The sequence below is a fragment of the Pan paniscus genome, chromosome 8 (assembly GCF_029289425.2).
Source record: "Pan paniscus chromosome 8, NHGRI_mPanPan1-v2.0_pri, whole genome shotgun sequence".
NCBI lineage: Eukaryota > Metazoa > Chordata > Mammalia > Primates > Hominidae > Pan > Pan paniscus.
The window spans coordinates 118,491,289-118,509,491 of record NC_073257.2 but is presented as its reverse complement, the minus strand read 5'-3'; the positions used below and the strand labels follow the sequence as shown (position 1 = coordinate 118,509,491).

Below are 18,203 nucleotides of genomic sequence, written 5' to 3'. Positions count from 1 at the left end.
AATTTCTCCCCATCTGATTATTTCTGTCTTCTCATAATATGTTGCTATTAATAATCCTTTTAGGGTTTTGCTCCTTTTTCCTGGGCTTCTCTCTGTGGATGACTTGGTGTTAGAGAGAAGGTGGTGTAGAGAGAAAGAGTATAAAAACAGTGTTAAGGAAACTGTGGTAGGAAACAGTTCCAAGAAATGCTAAAGCTTTTCCCTCACTGGGGATTCTAAAGATGTGAGTAAGTATGATGAGACAATAGTAACTTCTAAGTTATGTGTGTTTAAAACATGTGTCAGTAATATGTTAGGTGTAAGGGGTTTCCCAGTCATAGGACTTGTGTTGGTTACTAAAGGAATTGTTTCCTTTAAATGAAAGCAGCTCCTTTATATGAATGGTCTTGTTCAAATATCAAGTTTTAGTCCAAGAGTCTCAAGGCCAGCCATTATTACTCCATGCCTCTCCTCTGCACCTTGCCCATGGAACAAAATTGAATACAGAAAGTATCAATTAGAACATTTTCTTTTTTAGCTGCTGTGGTCCAGTGAGAGGGCAAGACTATTAGGGGATGAGCAAGAGGTGTTTTGGTTGTTGAGTCTTCCTAACATGTCAGTAATTCTGGTCTCTGTCTCCTGTACTCTCATGGCAGAGGTGCTTCAAAGAAACATGCACTCCTTTATTTGGTCTGAACAAAGTTACACATGATTCTCAGTATGCCAACTCAATCTGCCTATTTTTGGCTATAGTTTACAGTGTGTTCCAGACTTTGTGCTAAACAGGCTCTTAATATATGTTATCTCACTTCTCAAAACAGTCCCTTGAAGTAGGCACTATTAGTAACCCTATTTACAAAAAGTGTTGAGGTTCAGAGAGCTTAAGTTACTTGTTTGAAGTGGCCCACCTACTACCTAGCAGAACCATGCTTCAGACTCAGGTCCACCTGCCGCAAGGATCCTAGCTCTTGATAACTAAGGTCAGTGTCAGTGCCAAGAGCGGCTTGGGATTGGAGGAGCTGTCTCCATTAGCTTTTACCATCTACTCCCTACTCTTTACAGATCATCTTGAAGAAACATAAACATTTTGGTTAGAAGCAGTGTGCTTGTTACACAACTACATAGTTCAGTACTCATCACGGGGGCTCCTGTCCATCTAACTGCCATCCCTAACTCGTCCTATATAGACTTTCAGGACTTTCCACTTACTAAGACCTAACACCTCCCTATATGTTAGTATGTAGGGAAATGATAGCAATGGTATCATAGAAATGATCATACTAAAATCTTTAACAGTATGTCACAAACATTAATGATTAGTAGCAAAAATAACTTGCAATAAAAATGACAGCACATTTGCCAAGAATGGCTCCTACCTAGACCATATTATTATCTCATAGCTTATTCTATAAGGGGTTGATTTTGCTAGAGAGCTAGCTTCCTTACAAATTATAATTGTGTTCCATATACCACAAATTTGTTATACATCTACCATAGTTCAATCACATGTAAATACTGATTTAAAAGCCAGTATCAGCTTCTGATCTAAATTTTTCAGGGTCTCCCATTAAATCTTCCATAGCTTCACCTCCTTGTCACTCTGTAGGTTTTTTTCTCATTCCTGTGTGTGTGATCATACCCCTTGAGGTGTCTACTGCTCCCCTGCAAAACTCCTCCCTAGTTAACAAAATCCTGGAGAGGAAAACAACACACACAGAGATTGTCTCTGCTCAAGATTAAGGGCTGCGGAAACCCTTCTAAAAGAAACCAGTTTCTTCATTCATTTGCAATTCTTTCATTTTATTAGCCTAGTTGATTGGACCAAATATTTGACCTTAACCTTAGAGGAAGATAATTTGTAATGGAATGTTTCGTGTTCTGATTTTAATTTTGTAGACTCATCTTGGGTTAAGTGGTTGGATAAGCATGCCTCATATAATGGAACTTCTTTCTAAGCCTGGCTCTTTGGTACTAATTGTGTTAAAAGCAAGTTCATGTTTGAAGCTGTTTGCTAACTCACATACATATAAACTCATACAACTGTTTCAGCAGATTCTGACATGTTTGGTTAGTGCCTCCCTCCTAAAGATCCAGGGTGCTTTGCTATGCCCACAAACTCTTTTTGCTCATCTTCACATCTATACCATAACAGACTTCTGGCCTTTTCTTTCAGATGGAGAAATCAAGGATTGGAGAAGCACTGTGACTCTGGCATCACTTTATGCTCAAAGCAAGTCAGAACAAGAACATAACCGAGTCACACTCTCAGGCATCTTAAAGATGGAGGGTGTCATGAGTGACTGTGGATGCCAAAGTGCCATGATATGGCAGTGAGAGGTGGCTTTATAGGGGAAAGAAAAGCACTGGACTGAGTTGGGCATCCTGACTAGGTCCAGATTTTGGTTCAAACTCCTGGGGAAGTCACTCCATCTCTCTGAGCCTTGATTTTCTCCTCTGTCAAGTAGATGCACATCTCGTTCCCAAAAGTCCCATCAAGCAAAATATATGGTACCCTGGCACCTAGTAAAACTTGATTTTTCTATCATCACAAAGTAGCATATACATTTGGACTTAGTGGATTGTGAGGAAGAGGAGAATTAGCAGCAACTCTTAGCTCACCAAGCCTGTCCTCTGCCCCTCCCCAATTCCTACCCTCAGGGGCAATCCTGAAAGCCCATTGCCTGTCTCACATACACATTCTGACCACTCTCCAGTGCGGAAAAGTGATTTGATTCCAAACCAGAGGGTTTGAAAAAAAAAGATGGGTTTGCAAAGGTCATCTGAAACAAATGGAGCCGATGTTCCTGCATAGTGTTTCTAGGAGTGGGCCGGTCTTGCTGGGCGCCTGGTAATCTCTTGTAGCCTGACAGTTGGTAATTCCTTGGGGATAGTATTCACTGTGCTCTGCTAGTTTGCAAACTAATGAGACACGTGCTGCAGCCAGTGTTGCCTTCAGTCGGATGGGGCAGAGGTTTTAGAGAGCATGCAGATTTCTGCTCAGAAAGCTGCCTTGTCGCAGCCAGTCTTGCAGAAAAAAAAAATCACTGAAGACTGCAAACTTGCAGAACAGAAATTGGGGACAAAAAAAAGATAAGGTGGATCTTGTAGTCCTTCCTAAACTGCTTCCCTTATCTGTTCCCTTATATAGGAGCCATGTGCAGATGACTTTTTGGCCCCACCTTAGAGTAAAATGATCTGTGTAGCTTGAAAACCCACGTAGTTTTTCAACCATTCACACCATCATTTTATTGACCAGCAAACGTCAGACTAGAATTTTGTAAAGTGTGGCTTAATGAGCCACCTGCCTCCAAATTAAATGATAAAAATATGGTGTTCTGGGTCTTATCCCAGACCCACTGAATTAGGATTCCTGGAAGTATGGCATCATAATCTGCTTTGAAGAGATTAGTATGATTTTAACGTACGCTGAAATTTGAGAAACTCTGTTTTAGGATCTCAGCTTAATAGTCTGAATCACTCTTATTTCTTCTAGTAGCTTTTTTAAACATTGCAGACAAATAGCAATATGATATGTGCACAATATTTAGGTGGCCAAAGGTCTCCACATCATAAATGCTGCAGGCAGGCCAGAGCAGCCAGTGTACACACACACACGCACACACATGCACACACGCACACACAATCACACAATGTGCAGCCTCACAGGCGTCAGTTGTTTCCTGCAGCACAGGAGGGCTATAAACAAGAAAAGAGAAGGGAAACCCAGTTCACACAATTCCCCATTTCTCTCAACCACCTTTCCAGGAAGATTCATATGGAATGATGCAGCGCCACCTACGGTCCCTTTTGTGCATTGCAGGCACCTGTCTGATGGAGCCGCATCTGCCAGTTCAGCTCCCTACTTAATGCAGCCAGCCAGCTGGGGGCCTCCAGGGTCTGGAGTTTCACCTCTGTGGCTCCATTAGGGCATACTGCACCCTCTGTGATGAACAGAGATGGTCAAAGAATAGGCTTTTGGATAGCAGGAACCAGGTATTTTAAACCCGTGAAAAGTAAATGAATAAAAGAGGCTGTGGGAATCTGAAAGATAAATTTAATATGTGTATGCATATATAATGTATATGCATGTATGCGTGAACTTATACAAACACACACATATGTATTTCAGGGCCTACAAGGCCAACATACTATGTGTCTTGAATTTCTCTTAGAAAATTCATCATTGGCCGGGCGTGGTATCTCATGTCTGTAATCCCAGCACTTTGGGAGGCTGAGTCAGGCAGATCACCTGAGATTGGGAATTCGAGACCAGCCTGGCCAACATGGTGAAACCCTGTCTCTACTAAAAATACAGAAATTAGCCGAGCATGATAGCAGGCACCTGTAATCCCAGCTACTCATGAGGATGAAGCAGGGGTATCACTTGAACCCAGGAGGCAGAGGTTGCAACGAGCCAAGATCGTGCCACTGCACTCCAGTCTGGGTGACAGAGCGAAACTCCGTCTCGAAAAAAAAAAAAAAATCGTCATTGACCAAAACGTGGTTATGTGAAAATAAATGAAAAAAGAATAAGACAATTTCTCAAACATGGCAGGCATCCCTCTTCCTCGTGGTCTTTTCACTTACTCTACCCTCACCCTGGAGCTTTCCAAATTGATACTTGGTGCTGTCTTTCACTTTATTCAGGTTGCTGCTCAAATGCCATTTCTTCTGAGAGGCCTTCCATGATCACACTTCCAAAAATAGCACTCTATCACCGACCTCTGCTTTATGTATTCAGCACCCTCCTTCCTCAGAAATACCTAAGCTCCACCAAATGCCAGGTATCCCCAGCACCTAGAATAATACCCAACAGATCACAGGACTCAAAAACTATTGAGTGAGGGCCGGGCACGGTGACTCATGCCTGTAGTCCCAGCACTTTGGGGGGCCGAGATGGGTGGATCACTTGAGGTCAGGAGTTCGAGACCAGCCTGGCCAACATGGTGAAAGTCCGTATCTACTAAAAATACAAAAATTAGCCAGGTGTCGAAAATTAGCCAGATTTGGTGGCACGCCCCTGTAATCCCAACTACTTGGGATGCTGGGGCAGGGGAACTGCTTGAACCCGAGAGGTGGAGGTTGCAGTGAGCCGAGATCATGCCACTGCACTCCAGCCTGGGCAACAGAGGGAGACTCTGTCTCAAAAAATAAAAAAATAATAAAAATAAAAAAACTGAGTGAATGAATTACCATGTTTTACTAACAAGATTCGAATTTTTTCATTGAGACAATGACATATAGGCATTGTTCTTATGCTGGTTTATGACTTTTAAAAAATGCTCAGCCGGGCGTGGTGGCTCACGCCTGTAATCCCAACACTTTGGGAGGCCGAGGCGGGCGGATCACAAGGTCAGGAGTTCGAGACCAGCCTGGCCAACATGGTGAAACCCTGTCTCTACTAAAAATCAAAAATTAGCCAGGCATGGTGGTGTGTGTCTGTAGTCCCAGCTAGCTACTCGGGAGACTGAGGCAGGAGGATTGCTTGAACCTGGGAGGCAGAGGTTGCAATGCTCCGAGATCGTGCCACTGCACTCCAGCCTGAGCGACAGAGTGAGACTCTGTCTCAAAAAAAAAAAAAACAAAGCTCACATATGAGAGACAAAATGAACCTCTTTAGAATGGAACTAGCATTTCTAGCATAGTTTATCTAGTCATTGTATTCTAATGTATTCATTTAACTCAGATTGAGGGACTCAGGAAGAATGTCACAGAGGAGGGGATGCTGGAACTGAGATTTGAAGACTGACAGGTGCCATAAGAAAGGTGTGTAGAAGCAAAGGCCCTGGGGTGGACCAGGACATGGCTTGCTGGAACAAACCATTTGATAGGGAAATGGCAAGACTTGTGCAATAAGTGAAACCAGGTGGAAAGTGCATTTTCCAATGCCTGGGACATATTTACCTGATGAGGAGGCAGCAACTCTTAATAGCTATTTTGTTTGACTGGAAAGGTTCTTTCAAACACTTCCATCTGCTCAGAACAAGGGCTCTGAAACCAAACTGCTTTTCTAGCTGTATGACCTGGGGAAAGTCACGTTACTTTGTTCATCTCTAAACGGGGAGGATATTAGTGCCTACTTCATAAGATTGTTTTGTGAGGATAAAATAAGAAAAACAGAGTCGTTAGCAGAACATTTAGTTGTAGGCATCACTCAGTAAATGTTACCCTTTTATTATTTCATTGAACTGCTCTGGCTTATAATCAACTGCTTCTCAACATATGCTTTATAGGCCAGAAGATCAGTTTGATCCTGTATGCTGATCACCACACTTTTCATTCTCTAAAGAGGGAGTAGCATGCACAAAGACGGACATGGGAAGTTATATCATTTGTTTTACCCAGTGAATACTTGAGCATCTATTATGTCTTAGAAACTCTGCTAGTCTTTGTGTATGAGGATAAATATGAAGAATTCTTACCCTCAAGAAGTTTTCAGCCTCTGTCTTCTGTCTCACAAATTTTAAATCAATGTGTGTTAGCTATCATTATTATTATAATTGGATCATGGGAATCTTTTTTTTTTTTTTTTTGAGATGGAGTCTTGCTCTGTCACCAGGCTGGAGTGCAGTGGTGTGATCTTGGCTCACCGTAACCTCTGCTTCCCGGATTCAAGCAATTCTCCTGTCTCAGCCTCCTGAGTAGCTGGGACTACAGGTGCATGCCACCATGCCCAGCTAATTTTTGTATTTATAGTAGAGATGGGGTTTCACCATGTTGGCCAGGATGGTTTCGATCTCTTGACCTCATGATCCACCCAACTCGGCCTCCAGAAGTGTCGGAATTACAGGCATGAGCCACCACACCCAACGGGATCATGGGAATCTTAATTTTGAACAAGTATGAGTAACATGATCAGCTTCACTTTCTAGAAAAATTACTGTTGCAGCCATTTGGAGGATGGATTCGGGTGGTGAAAGGTTACAGGCAGGAAAATCTGGAAGAGAAGTGAGAACGTGCTTAGAGTATGAACCAGGGCGCCAGATTAGGGAGGGTGAGCTAAATATCTTAGAGAGATTTATGAAACCAAATTGTCAGTTTCCTAAATGGATGTGAATAACAAAAAAGAAATTGAAATTGACTTTCTGTTTCTGCAGTGGGCTCCTGGATGAATATGAGCATTAATCACCAAACTGTAGAGAATACAGGAGAGGGAAATAACAGGGTCCTTGAGAACATTTGATTGCTGGAGGCAAAGAAGTCTAGACCTCCCCCCCCTAGAAGGAGTCTAGAGCCCAGAAAGGGGTGTTAGAGCCCTTCATATGCATTTGATATTTGAAGGTTAAGGTGTGGATGGTGTTGCCTAGTAGAAAAGTATGTAGAGAGTGAAAAAGTCTCAACACAGGACTCTGGGAAACACATTTACAGGGCAAGCAGAAGAGGAGGTAATAAACCAGGTGAATAGACCCAAGGTATTGCTCTCTCCTCTACCTCATGGGACAAAGATGGGGATGGCAAATGCATAGGAAGCTGCATTTTGCCTGGAAACAGTGACTCAAAGAGAAGATTGAGGGTTGAAGGAAAGGTCCTAGTGGTTCTTTATGAAGAGGGCATTCATATCTTTGTGAGGTTGGTACATCTAATTAAGGTTTCCAGTTTTTATAGGCCTCTGTAGATAAAATCATTCTATATTTTAGGTGAGCATCTTCTGAGAACCACAGAGCTCTCTATCTACTTACACACACACCTCTGTCCTGAATTAACTTAATTCAACCCCAAACACAGTGTGTGTGCCATGCTTACCTAACTAGACAGCTTTGCAGACACATGCACGAACACATTCACACATACACAGACCTTTAAAACCCAATAAATAATAAAGGGTAATGACATGGAGAGTGGTTTGAAGATTTGTCCATCCACCCTTCATCAATATGGATTCTATGAGGTCTTCATGACTCTGGTTCACCACCAAGGATACAACCTCTTGGAAAGACTGCATTGCCTTGTGAAATCCCAAATGATGCCTGTTCTTAAGGACTTCATAAATTACCTGTAATTTCTTTTTAACTTTTACACACACCTAACTCAGGTTTTAGAACTGGTAGAAAGATTGGTAAGTGCAAAATGTCAAGATGCAATTGTGCTCAATGTATTCTTTCTCCAAAGTGGGGAAAGCATCTGAACACTTCTTTTGGGGAATATGGCAGCCAGGTTTTGGGGGCTTCAAGAGTAAATGTGTGATCTCTTCAGAGCAGGGAGGACAGAGCAGAGGAAGCTCTTCCCCATCCATGGCCTCTCTTTCTCTTGTGCCTCAGGTCCCTTGGAGCACGTGCACCTGTCTCTTCCCTTTGTCACCACAAAGAACAAAGAGGTCAATGCGACGGCAGTGCTGTGGCCCAGCCAAGTGGGCACCCTCACTTATGTGTGGTGGTATGGAAACAACACGGAGGTGGGTTCACCTTCCACGTGCAATCTAGGGACAGAAGCTCAATTCACGCTGCCTGAAGCAAAGGAGGGAATGAAATGGCTTATGAACCCTAGAGTGTAGAAGCAGTTGTAGCTTCAAGGACAACAAGCTCCCTTGGTGCTCAAGTATCTCATCATTATGTTCTCTCTCTCTCTCTCTCTCTCTGGCCCCTCTCCACCTTCTGCATTTCATCTCTGCCTTCCTCTATGTTTACGTTTTTCTCCAGCTGTACTTGTCTTTGTAGTGACTCTTAGCAGCCCTAGCTTAGCAGAGAGATTAAACTCTATTTCCTGAAAGTTCTAACAACAGTCCTGAAATTGAGTCTTACTGGCCAGGCCTTGATCACAGTGCTGGGGGTAGAGAGGGAGGTGAAGAAGTCAGTCTCCTCAGAACCACGTGAACTACAGAAGGGGAGAAGTGATTACCAAAAGAAAACGATGCAACTGGACAGGCACAAGCAATAGATTTCCATTACAACCCACCCCCAATGGCCTTCTTACCCTAAATCAAAACTCTTATTTATTTAGGTCAGCTTTAACTTTTATATGTTTTTCCAAATATTCCCTATGCTCAAAAGTCAGTGGCAATTTTAAATCTAGTAGAGACCTAACACCTCATTTACTCTAAGTCTTTCATTTTGCACATGAGAAAAATGAGGGTGGTGCAGCTGGAGTGGTTTGCTTTGATCTCTTCCAGCTGCTTCATAAGAGGCCAAATTTAAGGCCTGATGCCTCCACTAATTTTTCTTTCGTCTACACCAGGCTGCATGGTCTATTTCAGTTTTGAACTCATTCCATTCTCAGAAATTAAAGTGCTTCCAAATGTAAGTGAGGCAATAGAGCTGAGGCCCCAGAGGACACTGGGATGAACTGCTCTGGACTGAAACCCTCCATCTTCTTCCATCAGAGCTGCTTTCACTTGGTGACTTTGCTCTTCAAATATGATGTCTCTTATTTTCATAAAAACATTTTTCTGCTCTGGAGCTGAAACTTGGCTTTAGCTGGAGATATAATTTTGCACAGGCCCAGGACGAACCTAAACAGTGGAAAGAACCTCTCACCTCTGCTGCAACCATAACTAAACTGAAAAGAGACCCTTTTTGATTTCATCTGAAACTGTGTGTGTGAACTCAGCCCATAGTGGGCCCTCTATCCATAGCGGAAGAGCAGGAATCTATGTCATTTCCCTGAAAACTAGTACTAAAAGGTGAATGTACTGAACAGCTTCCTTTTGTACCCCCTATTGTTTTTTATTTTTTTATTTTTTCTTTTAAAAGAAAACCAGATTCTCAAGAGACCCCATTGAAAAGGCTTCTCATGCTGGGCGTTAGTCTTCTTTCTGCCATACAGGGAATTAAATGAATTTTGATTTTTAAATTAATTAAGAAAAGATGGGAAATAAATGTTTGTGAGGAGTGTGTCAAGGGAGGTCAGTAGGCTAATATTTTTTCCTCTAGGACCCTAGCATTCGATTGTATTGCAGGCACCACGCCAAATTTTTTTTTCTTTTTTTTCTGTTTTGAATCCTCAAACCACTATCCAATTAGTGCTTGTTTCCACAGCAGCTACTTCCAAGAAACTGCTGATGAGGCTTCTCAAAGGGGGCCAGCACACAAGGCCACTGCTGTTTAACTAGTGTATGGTTTTGGTGTACCGGATTCATGTTCCATTGTAATTCTACAGAAATCGTACACCCTGGAGATGAACACATGGCAGCTTATAGATTTTCAGTGACTGCTGCTTCCATCTGGATTAATATGAGCCCCCGTTCTCATTTGCTTTGATCGTTTCCTTGTATTAGGGATCTGCTTGATATGAGTAGGTCATGCATAAAGAGAGACATATATTCCACCAGCAAGCAAGACCTATCCACCTCCCCAGCCCTGAATCAGGATGATATCAGGAATTCACAATGAATAGGCAGACTTGCTTGGAGTCATTGCTCCAATAGCCTCTTTTCTGCTTTGGGCTTGAGATGATAGGGAGGCATAGAGGGACTCAGTGCCACTGTGGTACATCAGGAAGAGCCTCTGCTGGGTTAGACAGCCTATTGTTGGCTCACAGTTAGTGGCTGTCTCACCTGTAACTAAAGAGCTTTCCCTTCACTCTGGGCCCTTGTTTATTTTAGCCTTTGATCACCTTGGAGGGAAGCATATCCTTCAGATTTACTTCGGAAGGAATGAATACCATCACAGTGCAGGTCTCAGCTGGGAATGCCATCCTACAAGATACAAAGACCATCGCAGTATATGGTGAGTGCCCATCTCGGTGGATCTACTGCTGTCTTCATGCTCAGAGGAGGTTCTCTTGTACCATGATGCCAGAGACCATCCCCCAGCTGTGACTTTTACCTGGAGAACGGAGGGCAGTAGTTGAGAAAGAGCTGAGGCAAGTCTCATCTTCTCCTGTAGAGAAATTTGAATCACTGGTAAAACAGCGTCACGGGATCCAGAAAGGGTTTTCTTAGAGGTAGAGTGACTATTCACTCACTCATAGGGTAAAGTGGATTTTAGGATGTGTAAGGCTAACTCATTTCACTTAGAATGTCAGTAATATTTGAATACCAGTTACAAAATAAAATAGCTAATGTTGAATCTCTTTTTTTTAAGTTCAACTTTAAAATTCTTGATTAATAAGGGAAATCTGCCATTGTCTAAATACTTTAAAAACCTCTTCCACAAATCTGTATCATAAAAAAAATTATCTGCTAGATTGAGAGTGATGGAAGGGTCATAACAATTAGATGTCGTACATAGCCATAGACGGGATATTTGAACAAATGGCTAATTTTGTGATCAGTTGGGGAAATTGAATATGGTCACAGGATTAGACGGAATGAATGTGTACTGAAATGAAAAGATGGAGTCATTGATTGAAAACTGGAAATAAAAAAAATACTTGATGGATTGATTTCATTTTGGTAAATCTTTTTCTGCATAGAAAGACAGTCATATGGATATGCACTAAGTGTTACTAGTACGTGGCAAAAATGTTTATTATTAATATGGAAATGGTACATATGAATCCTGAAAAATTAGCTTTTGAGATATAAGAAGTGGAAATTAGATAGGAGAAGGAAATGCTGTGCAGAGAGAGGAGGAGGCAGAAGGAGGGAGGGAGGAAGGAGGATGAGAAAGAGAGCAAGAGAGGCTGGGCGCGGCGGCTCACGTCTGTAATCACAGCACTGGGAGGCCGAGGCGGGTGGGTCACCTGAGGTCAGGAGTTCGAGACCAGCCTGACCAACATGGTGAAACCCCATCTCTACTAAAAATATAAAATTTAGCCAGGCATGGTGGAACATGCCTGTAATCCCAGCTACTCAGGAGGCTGAGGCAGGAGAATCGCTTGAACCCAGGAGGCAGAGGCTGCACTGAACCAAGATCGCGCCATTGCACTCTTGCCTGGGCAACAAGAGAGAAACTCCATCTCGAAAGAAAAAAAAAAAGAGCAAGAGAGAGACAGACAGCCTAGCTCGTGGTCCAAATAATGTCAATTGCCCAGTTCCCTTATCAGTTGATTTTGATGAGATAATTTGAGGCTGGATTTTCCTGTGAGGAGTCAGGTTCTGTTAATGCTCATCTTGCCAACTTGACCTTCAAAATCAGAAAATAATTTGTAAGCAACTTTGAACACATCTAAGGATCAAAAGGCCTTAAGGGCACTATTCCTTTCATGGCTGGGTGTTAGATTTTATAATTTCTTCTCTCTCCCTTCCTCCTGAAAGGCTTGATCAGCCCAGATAATAAGAAATAAACCAGGGCTGTGATTTTCCTACCAATGTCCCATTAGCAAGGTACGAGGTGGCCAAACAGTGGCTGTGTATAGAGTGCGGCAAAGTCTGCCTCTCTTCCCTTCTCCATCTCCTTTCTGTGTGCTGGGAATGCATTTATTCTTCATAACAACCCTAGTGTAAAGCAGGTGATATTATGATCCCCATTTTTTTCAGAGTGATGAATAACTTGCCCCAGCTAGCAAGTGGTGCAGCTGGGTTTGCAACCCAACCCATCTAGACTCAGGGCCCATGCACTGAAACTATCCTAGTTAACTGATTCTCATTTATTTTCACTGGATTTTTTTTCCTTTCTCTCCCTCTTGGATGTCACAGGTTGCACTAATGGGCACTGACCTATTAGCCCAACAGATGTCCTCTTGGTTATGCTTGTTGGTGATGTCATTAGAATCATGAAGATAACCTTAAATCTTGGCCTTATCTGGTCCAGCCCATCATGTTATAGATAGGAAATTATGGCCCAGACATAGGGAATTACTGGCTTAAAGTCATTCTGCTGTTTGGTGACAAATATGATAATAACAATGGTGGTGGTGATAGTAATTGACATTGATGAAGACTTTGCTAGCCACTGGCATCTGTTCTAAGCATTTGGTTTGATCTGCTTTATTAAATCTGCTTAGATTTATGAGAAATATTCTATAATTATGCATTTTACGGATGAGAAAACATGAGACAAGTATAATAAACGAGCTAAGAATTCTGAATCCAGAGGGTATGTTTGTAAGCACCTCCCATGCCTTGCTATGCTTGCTTCTTCCTCTCTCTACAATTTCTTTAAAGGTATCACCCAAGGGTGAATCACTCTTTATAAAAATAGGTTATCATATGTCTCTTCGTTAAGAGATTTGGCAAGGTTCTCCTCCTCTTCTAACCAAATTCCTGCACCATCGGCCACCCTTAATTTGTCTTCGGTCAGTTGAGGTATCCAGAGATTCATATACATAATCGGAAAGTTATGGGGTCTCCCTATGTTGCCCAGGCTGGTCTCAAACTCCTGGCCTCAAGCGATCCTCCCTCCTCAGCCTCCCAAAGTACTGAGATTACAGGCATGAGTAACCACACCTGGTTCCATGATCAGACAGTTTTAATGACAGGTGTGACTCCTTAAACAAAAGTTGCAGCAGGCAAAGTTAAACAGGAAAGATTGAACCCAGCTGAAAGAAAAGGCAGGAAGATTTGTAAACGCTGGGGTTAGCTAGTGGGAAAATACTGGAGAACTTTAGGAAGCACGTGGGTTTCCAGTGTGATTAGACCATCTGTGTGAGTTAATCACTGCTTAGGGAAGTCAGTCTCCTACTCTCCCGCAGACACTGGGAGATAGGGAGGGGTGCTATCTTTCTTGATGATTACATTTCAAAGGAATGGCTCCCAGGTCCTTGAGAAAGACATTCATGAGTTATAGAAGATTTATATCTCAAGGGACAGAGAAGGAATTTACAATTGTAAGTTTTCCAGAATACTCTAAGAAAAGCAAGTCCAGGAGCTTACAGTCAGGAAGAAACAGAAACTTGTTTGAAATTTAGTGAGATTGACGGGAACATGAAGACTTGTCATGATGGGACTGAAAAAAGCATCACATTTGGGAAATTGACAGGGGAAGGTTTGTCTACTCAAAGCCACACAATCAATTAAAAGAAAGAAAATCTAGTTTGCATTGTTTCTTCTAATTTGCTCCAGGGCACAAGTTTGCTTGTAAATAAAAATACGCAAGTGTATAGACTTTATCTCTCTCAACAGCTGCAAAAAATATTATATTATTGGTGTTTACCCTTTTCAGTCCGCCCACACGCATCCCCTATTTCTTGAATCAACTTAAGTACGTTTCCCTGCCATTCTGCCTCCCTGCCATGCTGGTTAGTATGCTAAGTAATTACGGAGGGAGCTGCATCATTTTCTCATTTGTGTCCTTTTACTAAGATAAACATTCTCCCTTGTGGATGAAGTCTCTGCAGTTTGGTAAGAGGTACGGAGAAAGTGAGAATGACATAAACTTAAATCTTCATAGCAAGAAGTGAGGACTTAATGGGTGATTCTTTGGCACTGCTGTTTACCACACTATTTAGTTAACGTGCATTTCATTGTTCCCCATCAGGTAATATTCACATAGGTGACCAGTGACTCATAAAATAGTCAAGCTTTGAACAATACCTCTTTGGAATATATTAACTGCCACGAAAACATACCTTATAATGTCAGAGTCTTTGAAACGTGTTTGATAACTCCTTAGCATTGTTAGGAAATGTACAAGTGAACTTTTGTGCTTCCTGAATGTAAATTGGCATCCCCAATGTCGCTTGGATCCTAATGAAACAAAAGGGCATGCTTAACATAAAAAATGTTTATTAAATAAATAAATGCATAAATTTCGAGAAGGCTACACCATAAGTTAAGCATACATTTATTCAACAAATGTTTATTAATTGTAAATGACTCATAGATAGTAACTGAAAACCTACCATGTGCTAGACAAGGGCCAGGAACACAGAGCCATCATCCTGATTGAGCTTATATTCCAGTTTGAAGGACATAACAATGAAAACAAAATAATTTAAATAGCGCTGAGTATGAAAAAGAGACAAAGGGTCCAGTGATGAAGGGTGCATGGGATGGTGGAAGGGAGGCTACCTGAGGTTGGGTGGTTGGAAAGGCCTCTTGGGCTGAGACTGAATGATGAGAGGGGAGTTTGCTACAGTCCAGTGAAGTGGAGAGAGCTGGTATGGACAGAGCCAGCAGGATTGAGGAGCACAGGGAAGTACAGGTCCTGGAGCACAGAGAGGGCAGGAAAGCCAGGTAGGACAGGACAAAGGAAGTCCCCACCAGGTTATGTAGGGCCAGGAAGGCTGTGGTAAGAATCTAAATTTTATACTAAATGCAATGTGGAGGCACTGGCAGGTTTTAGGGGAGCCATATGATCTGAGTCTATTATGTGCCAAACACTATGCTGGGTAAGGAGTGTTGAAGCCACAAGAATGGGCTTCACAGACCTCCAACTCCACAGAGTGTAACTGACCAAGGCCACCAGTGCTGTGCTCTGAAGCTTATCACCAAGCTAGGGCTAGGGCTCCACCTTCCAGGGACTTACCCTGCCAATGACAGAGTATAGCAGGGATACTAAGGCTGAACCATTCCTGGAACGCAAGGGACTCCTCTGCCAGCGACTTTGGCTCCAAGACTCCTGAACAGGCTTACTGAACCTTCCTCAGACTGCAGAGTAGTCACCCACTCTTTCTTCCTCTCTTTGACTGTCCTATATGCATGCGCGGTGGTCGATGGTTCTCCATGACTCCTGTGGCTTCCTGCCCACTTTCTCGCACAGAGAATTCCCCTCATATAATCCTTGCCTGTGTAATCACCATCTTGCTTCCTGGAGAACCAAACTAACTCAGGTGCTACAGAGACAATGAAGAAAATCCCTGAATAACATAAAATTCCATTAAATGAAACTTCCATGCAAACAAACGATAGCAATAGAATGATTACAGTGATAATTATAAATATCTAATCATAATAATTATTCCATAATCCTATAATAATAATAAAAAGTATGTACAAAACAGAGTAGTGCCATAAAAAAGAAAATTAAAATATGATGGGGGAGGGTAGTGAGCCAGGGAGTGCTTCAACTAGAGCTTGAATATTTTGTGCATGGACAGTGGGGAGAATGGGGCGTTCTAGGCAGAAGAACAGTGTGTGCAAAGAGGCCCAGGGTCATAAACCTGCCATGCATTCAGGTTGCTCCAGATCATTTACTATCCAGGAGTGCAGAACCTAGAACTAGGAATAATAGGCAAAGGCTGCAAAGATAGGCATGGAACAAAGTTAGGGGTTTGGTTTAGAAAATAAGGGGCTACCGGCTCTTAGAGCCTGCTGGCAACCTTTGGTATGCAAATGCTGGCCATTAGCAACTGGGTCCAACCAAACATGGCAATTCCCTGCCCTGTTCTTGCCCTTGCCCTCACATGTGACTGGCAACATGGCTGCCCCCACGTATCCCTCCGTGTGTAGAACAACATGGCACCCTGCATTTGCATACTAAAAGGCTAGGGTGAGAGGGCCAGTGTTTTCCCTGTCTATATCATGAATGACATGCCTGGTCAAACCAATCCCTGAGCCCTATGCAAATCAGACACTGCCTCCTCATATAACTGGCTGGTATCCGTCACACTGCGGGGGGTGGGGGGGGCGGGAGGGGGAGAGAAGGGGGAAAGGGGGAGACACGGGAAAGGAGAAGGGGGGAAGGGGGGCCAGGGGTAGTCTGGGGGGGTGGTCTCTCTCAGCTTTGGAGCCCCCTCCCTCTGTCTCTATACAGGGGAGCTTCTTCCTTCTTTCTTCTGCCTTCTTTCTTGCCTATTAAACTCTCCGCTCCTTAAAACAAACAAAAAAAGAAAAGAAGGGGCTGGTGAGATATTCACAGGGTAGTGGCTTGCCTTCTAAAAAGGTCCCTATGGTAAGTGAAGGGGAAGGACCCTCCATTTTGTATAAAATATAAAGTCTAACAAACCTCTTGACAGGACTATTTGACTTATAGTAATCCATCTACTGTTATATCCCCAGAGGAATTCCGGTCTCTTCGCTTGTCCTTTTCTCCAAACCTGGATGACTACAACCCGGACATCCCTGAGTGGAGGAGGGACATCGGCCGAGTCATCAAAAAATCCCTGGTGGAAGTGAGTGCACACAGTTTCTCCTCTTGCCCGGGTACCTTTTCTCTCTGTCCTTGAAGAATTTCACGGAAAGGGGAGCTTTGTACAAAAACAAACAAACAAACAAACAAACCCAGCAGGAAGAAGCTAGAGCCCATGGGAAGTTCTGGCCTGATGTCTGCAAAGCTGAGCCCCACACATGCAGAGACCTCAAAGGCCCTAAAGGGGATGCAACTATGGAACCATGGACAAACATGGGGTCCTTGCCCCCTGTGACTCTTGTTCTGCTTAGAGAAGGAGGACAAGTACATCCTAAACTCCTTTGTCCACATTTCTGTAGCAGAATTCACAATTAGGCCATTAGGAATTATAAAACCAGCTACTCTACCTGCCAGTGAAGGAACTCAGCATGTAAGTGTCCTCGGCTGACTACAATTAGTAAGAGTGGTCCCAGGTGCCAACTTCCGCAACTGTGAGCATAACAGTGCAGTGAGCATTCAGTATATGATGGTTAGTCATATTTCTATTTCCTCATTTTTTAAAGACATTTCTGTACTGTTACAGCCCCAAAAAGGAATTATTATCCACACTTTGTAGATGAGGCAACTGAAGTTTAGAGAGGTTAAGTAACTTGCCTAAACTCTCATATCTAATAGAGGATGGAGCTGCAAAATTGAAATTAAGGGCCTGAGTCCAATGTCTGGGCTTTTGTGTATTTGACAAAGCTTCCTAAGGTTTCTCAGAGAATAACAAGGTGGTTGTGTTTTATCCTTCCCTGAGCAAATGTCACTGGCAATTAGAGAAGACACCTTCTTTTAGGCACATCTCCCCCTCCTTGTTCTACTTTTTTTTTTTTTTTTTTTCTTGTATGAGATATAGTCTCACTCTGTCACCCAGGCTGGAGTGCAGTGGCTCAATCTCATCTCACTGCTACATCTGCCTTCCGGGTTCAAGCGATTCTCCCACCTTAGCCTCCCGAGCAGCTGGGATTACAGGTGCTTGCCACCACGCCCAGCTATTTTTTTCATATTTTTAGTAGAGACGGGTTTCACCATGTTGGCCAGGCTGGTCTCGAACTCCTGACCTCAAGTGATCCACCTGCCCCAGCCTCCCAAAGTGTTGGGATTACAGGCGTGAGCCACCGCGCCGGCCCCTTATTCTACTTTCATGAGTGAGCAGAGGAGTGGGATAGCCGCTCATGGGGCTGCTTGAGCTTATTGTGCAAACGCGGAAAATCAGAAGTGAGTTATCCACTCCCAGGGCATATTCTTAGCTCAGAATGAAAATCAATTTAGGTTTGCTGAACATTCTTTCCTGCTTCCAACACATGGTGCCACAGGACACAAAAAGATGATGAAATAAAGGCATTCAGATAACTC

General features: G+C 43.0%; 1 protein-coding gene across 5 annotated transcripts in view; it reads left to right on the top strand.

The window, feature by feature from the left end:
- Nucleotides 1-18,203, top strand: part of SORCS1 (sortilin related VPS10 domain containing receptor 1) — a 589,577-nt gene that overhangs the window by 534,557 nt on the left and 36,817 nt on the right. For all 5 annotated transcript variants that reach the window (XM_055093367.2, XM_034931441.3, XM_003825559.5 and 2 more), the window contains exons 20-22: nt 8,238-8,371; nt 10,517-10,640; nt 16,736-16,848. In XM_055093367.2, the coding sequence (XP_054949342.1) occupies nt 8,238-8,371; nt 10,517-10,640; nt 16,736-16,848 (371 nt within the window). The remainder of the gene's footprint in view (nt 1-8,237; nt 8,372-10,516; nt 10,641-16,735; nt 16,849-18,203) is intronic.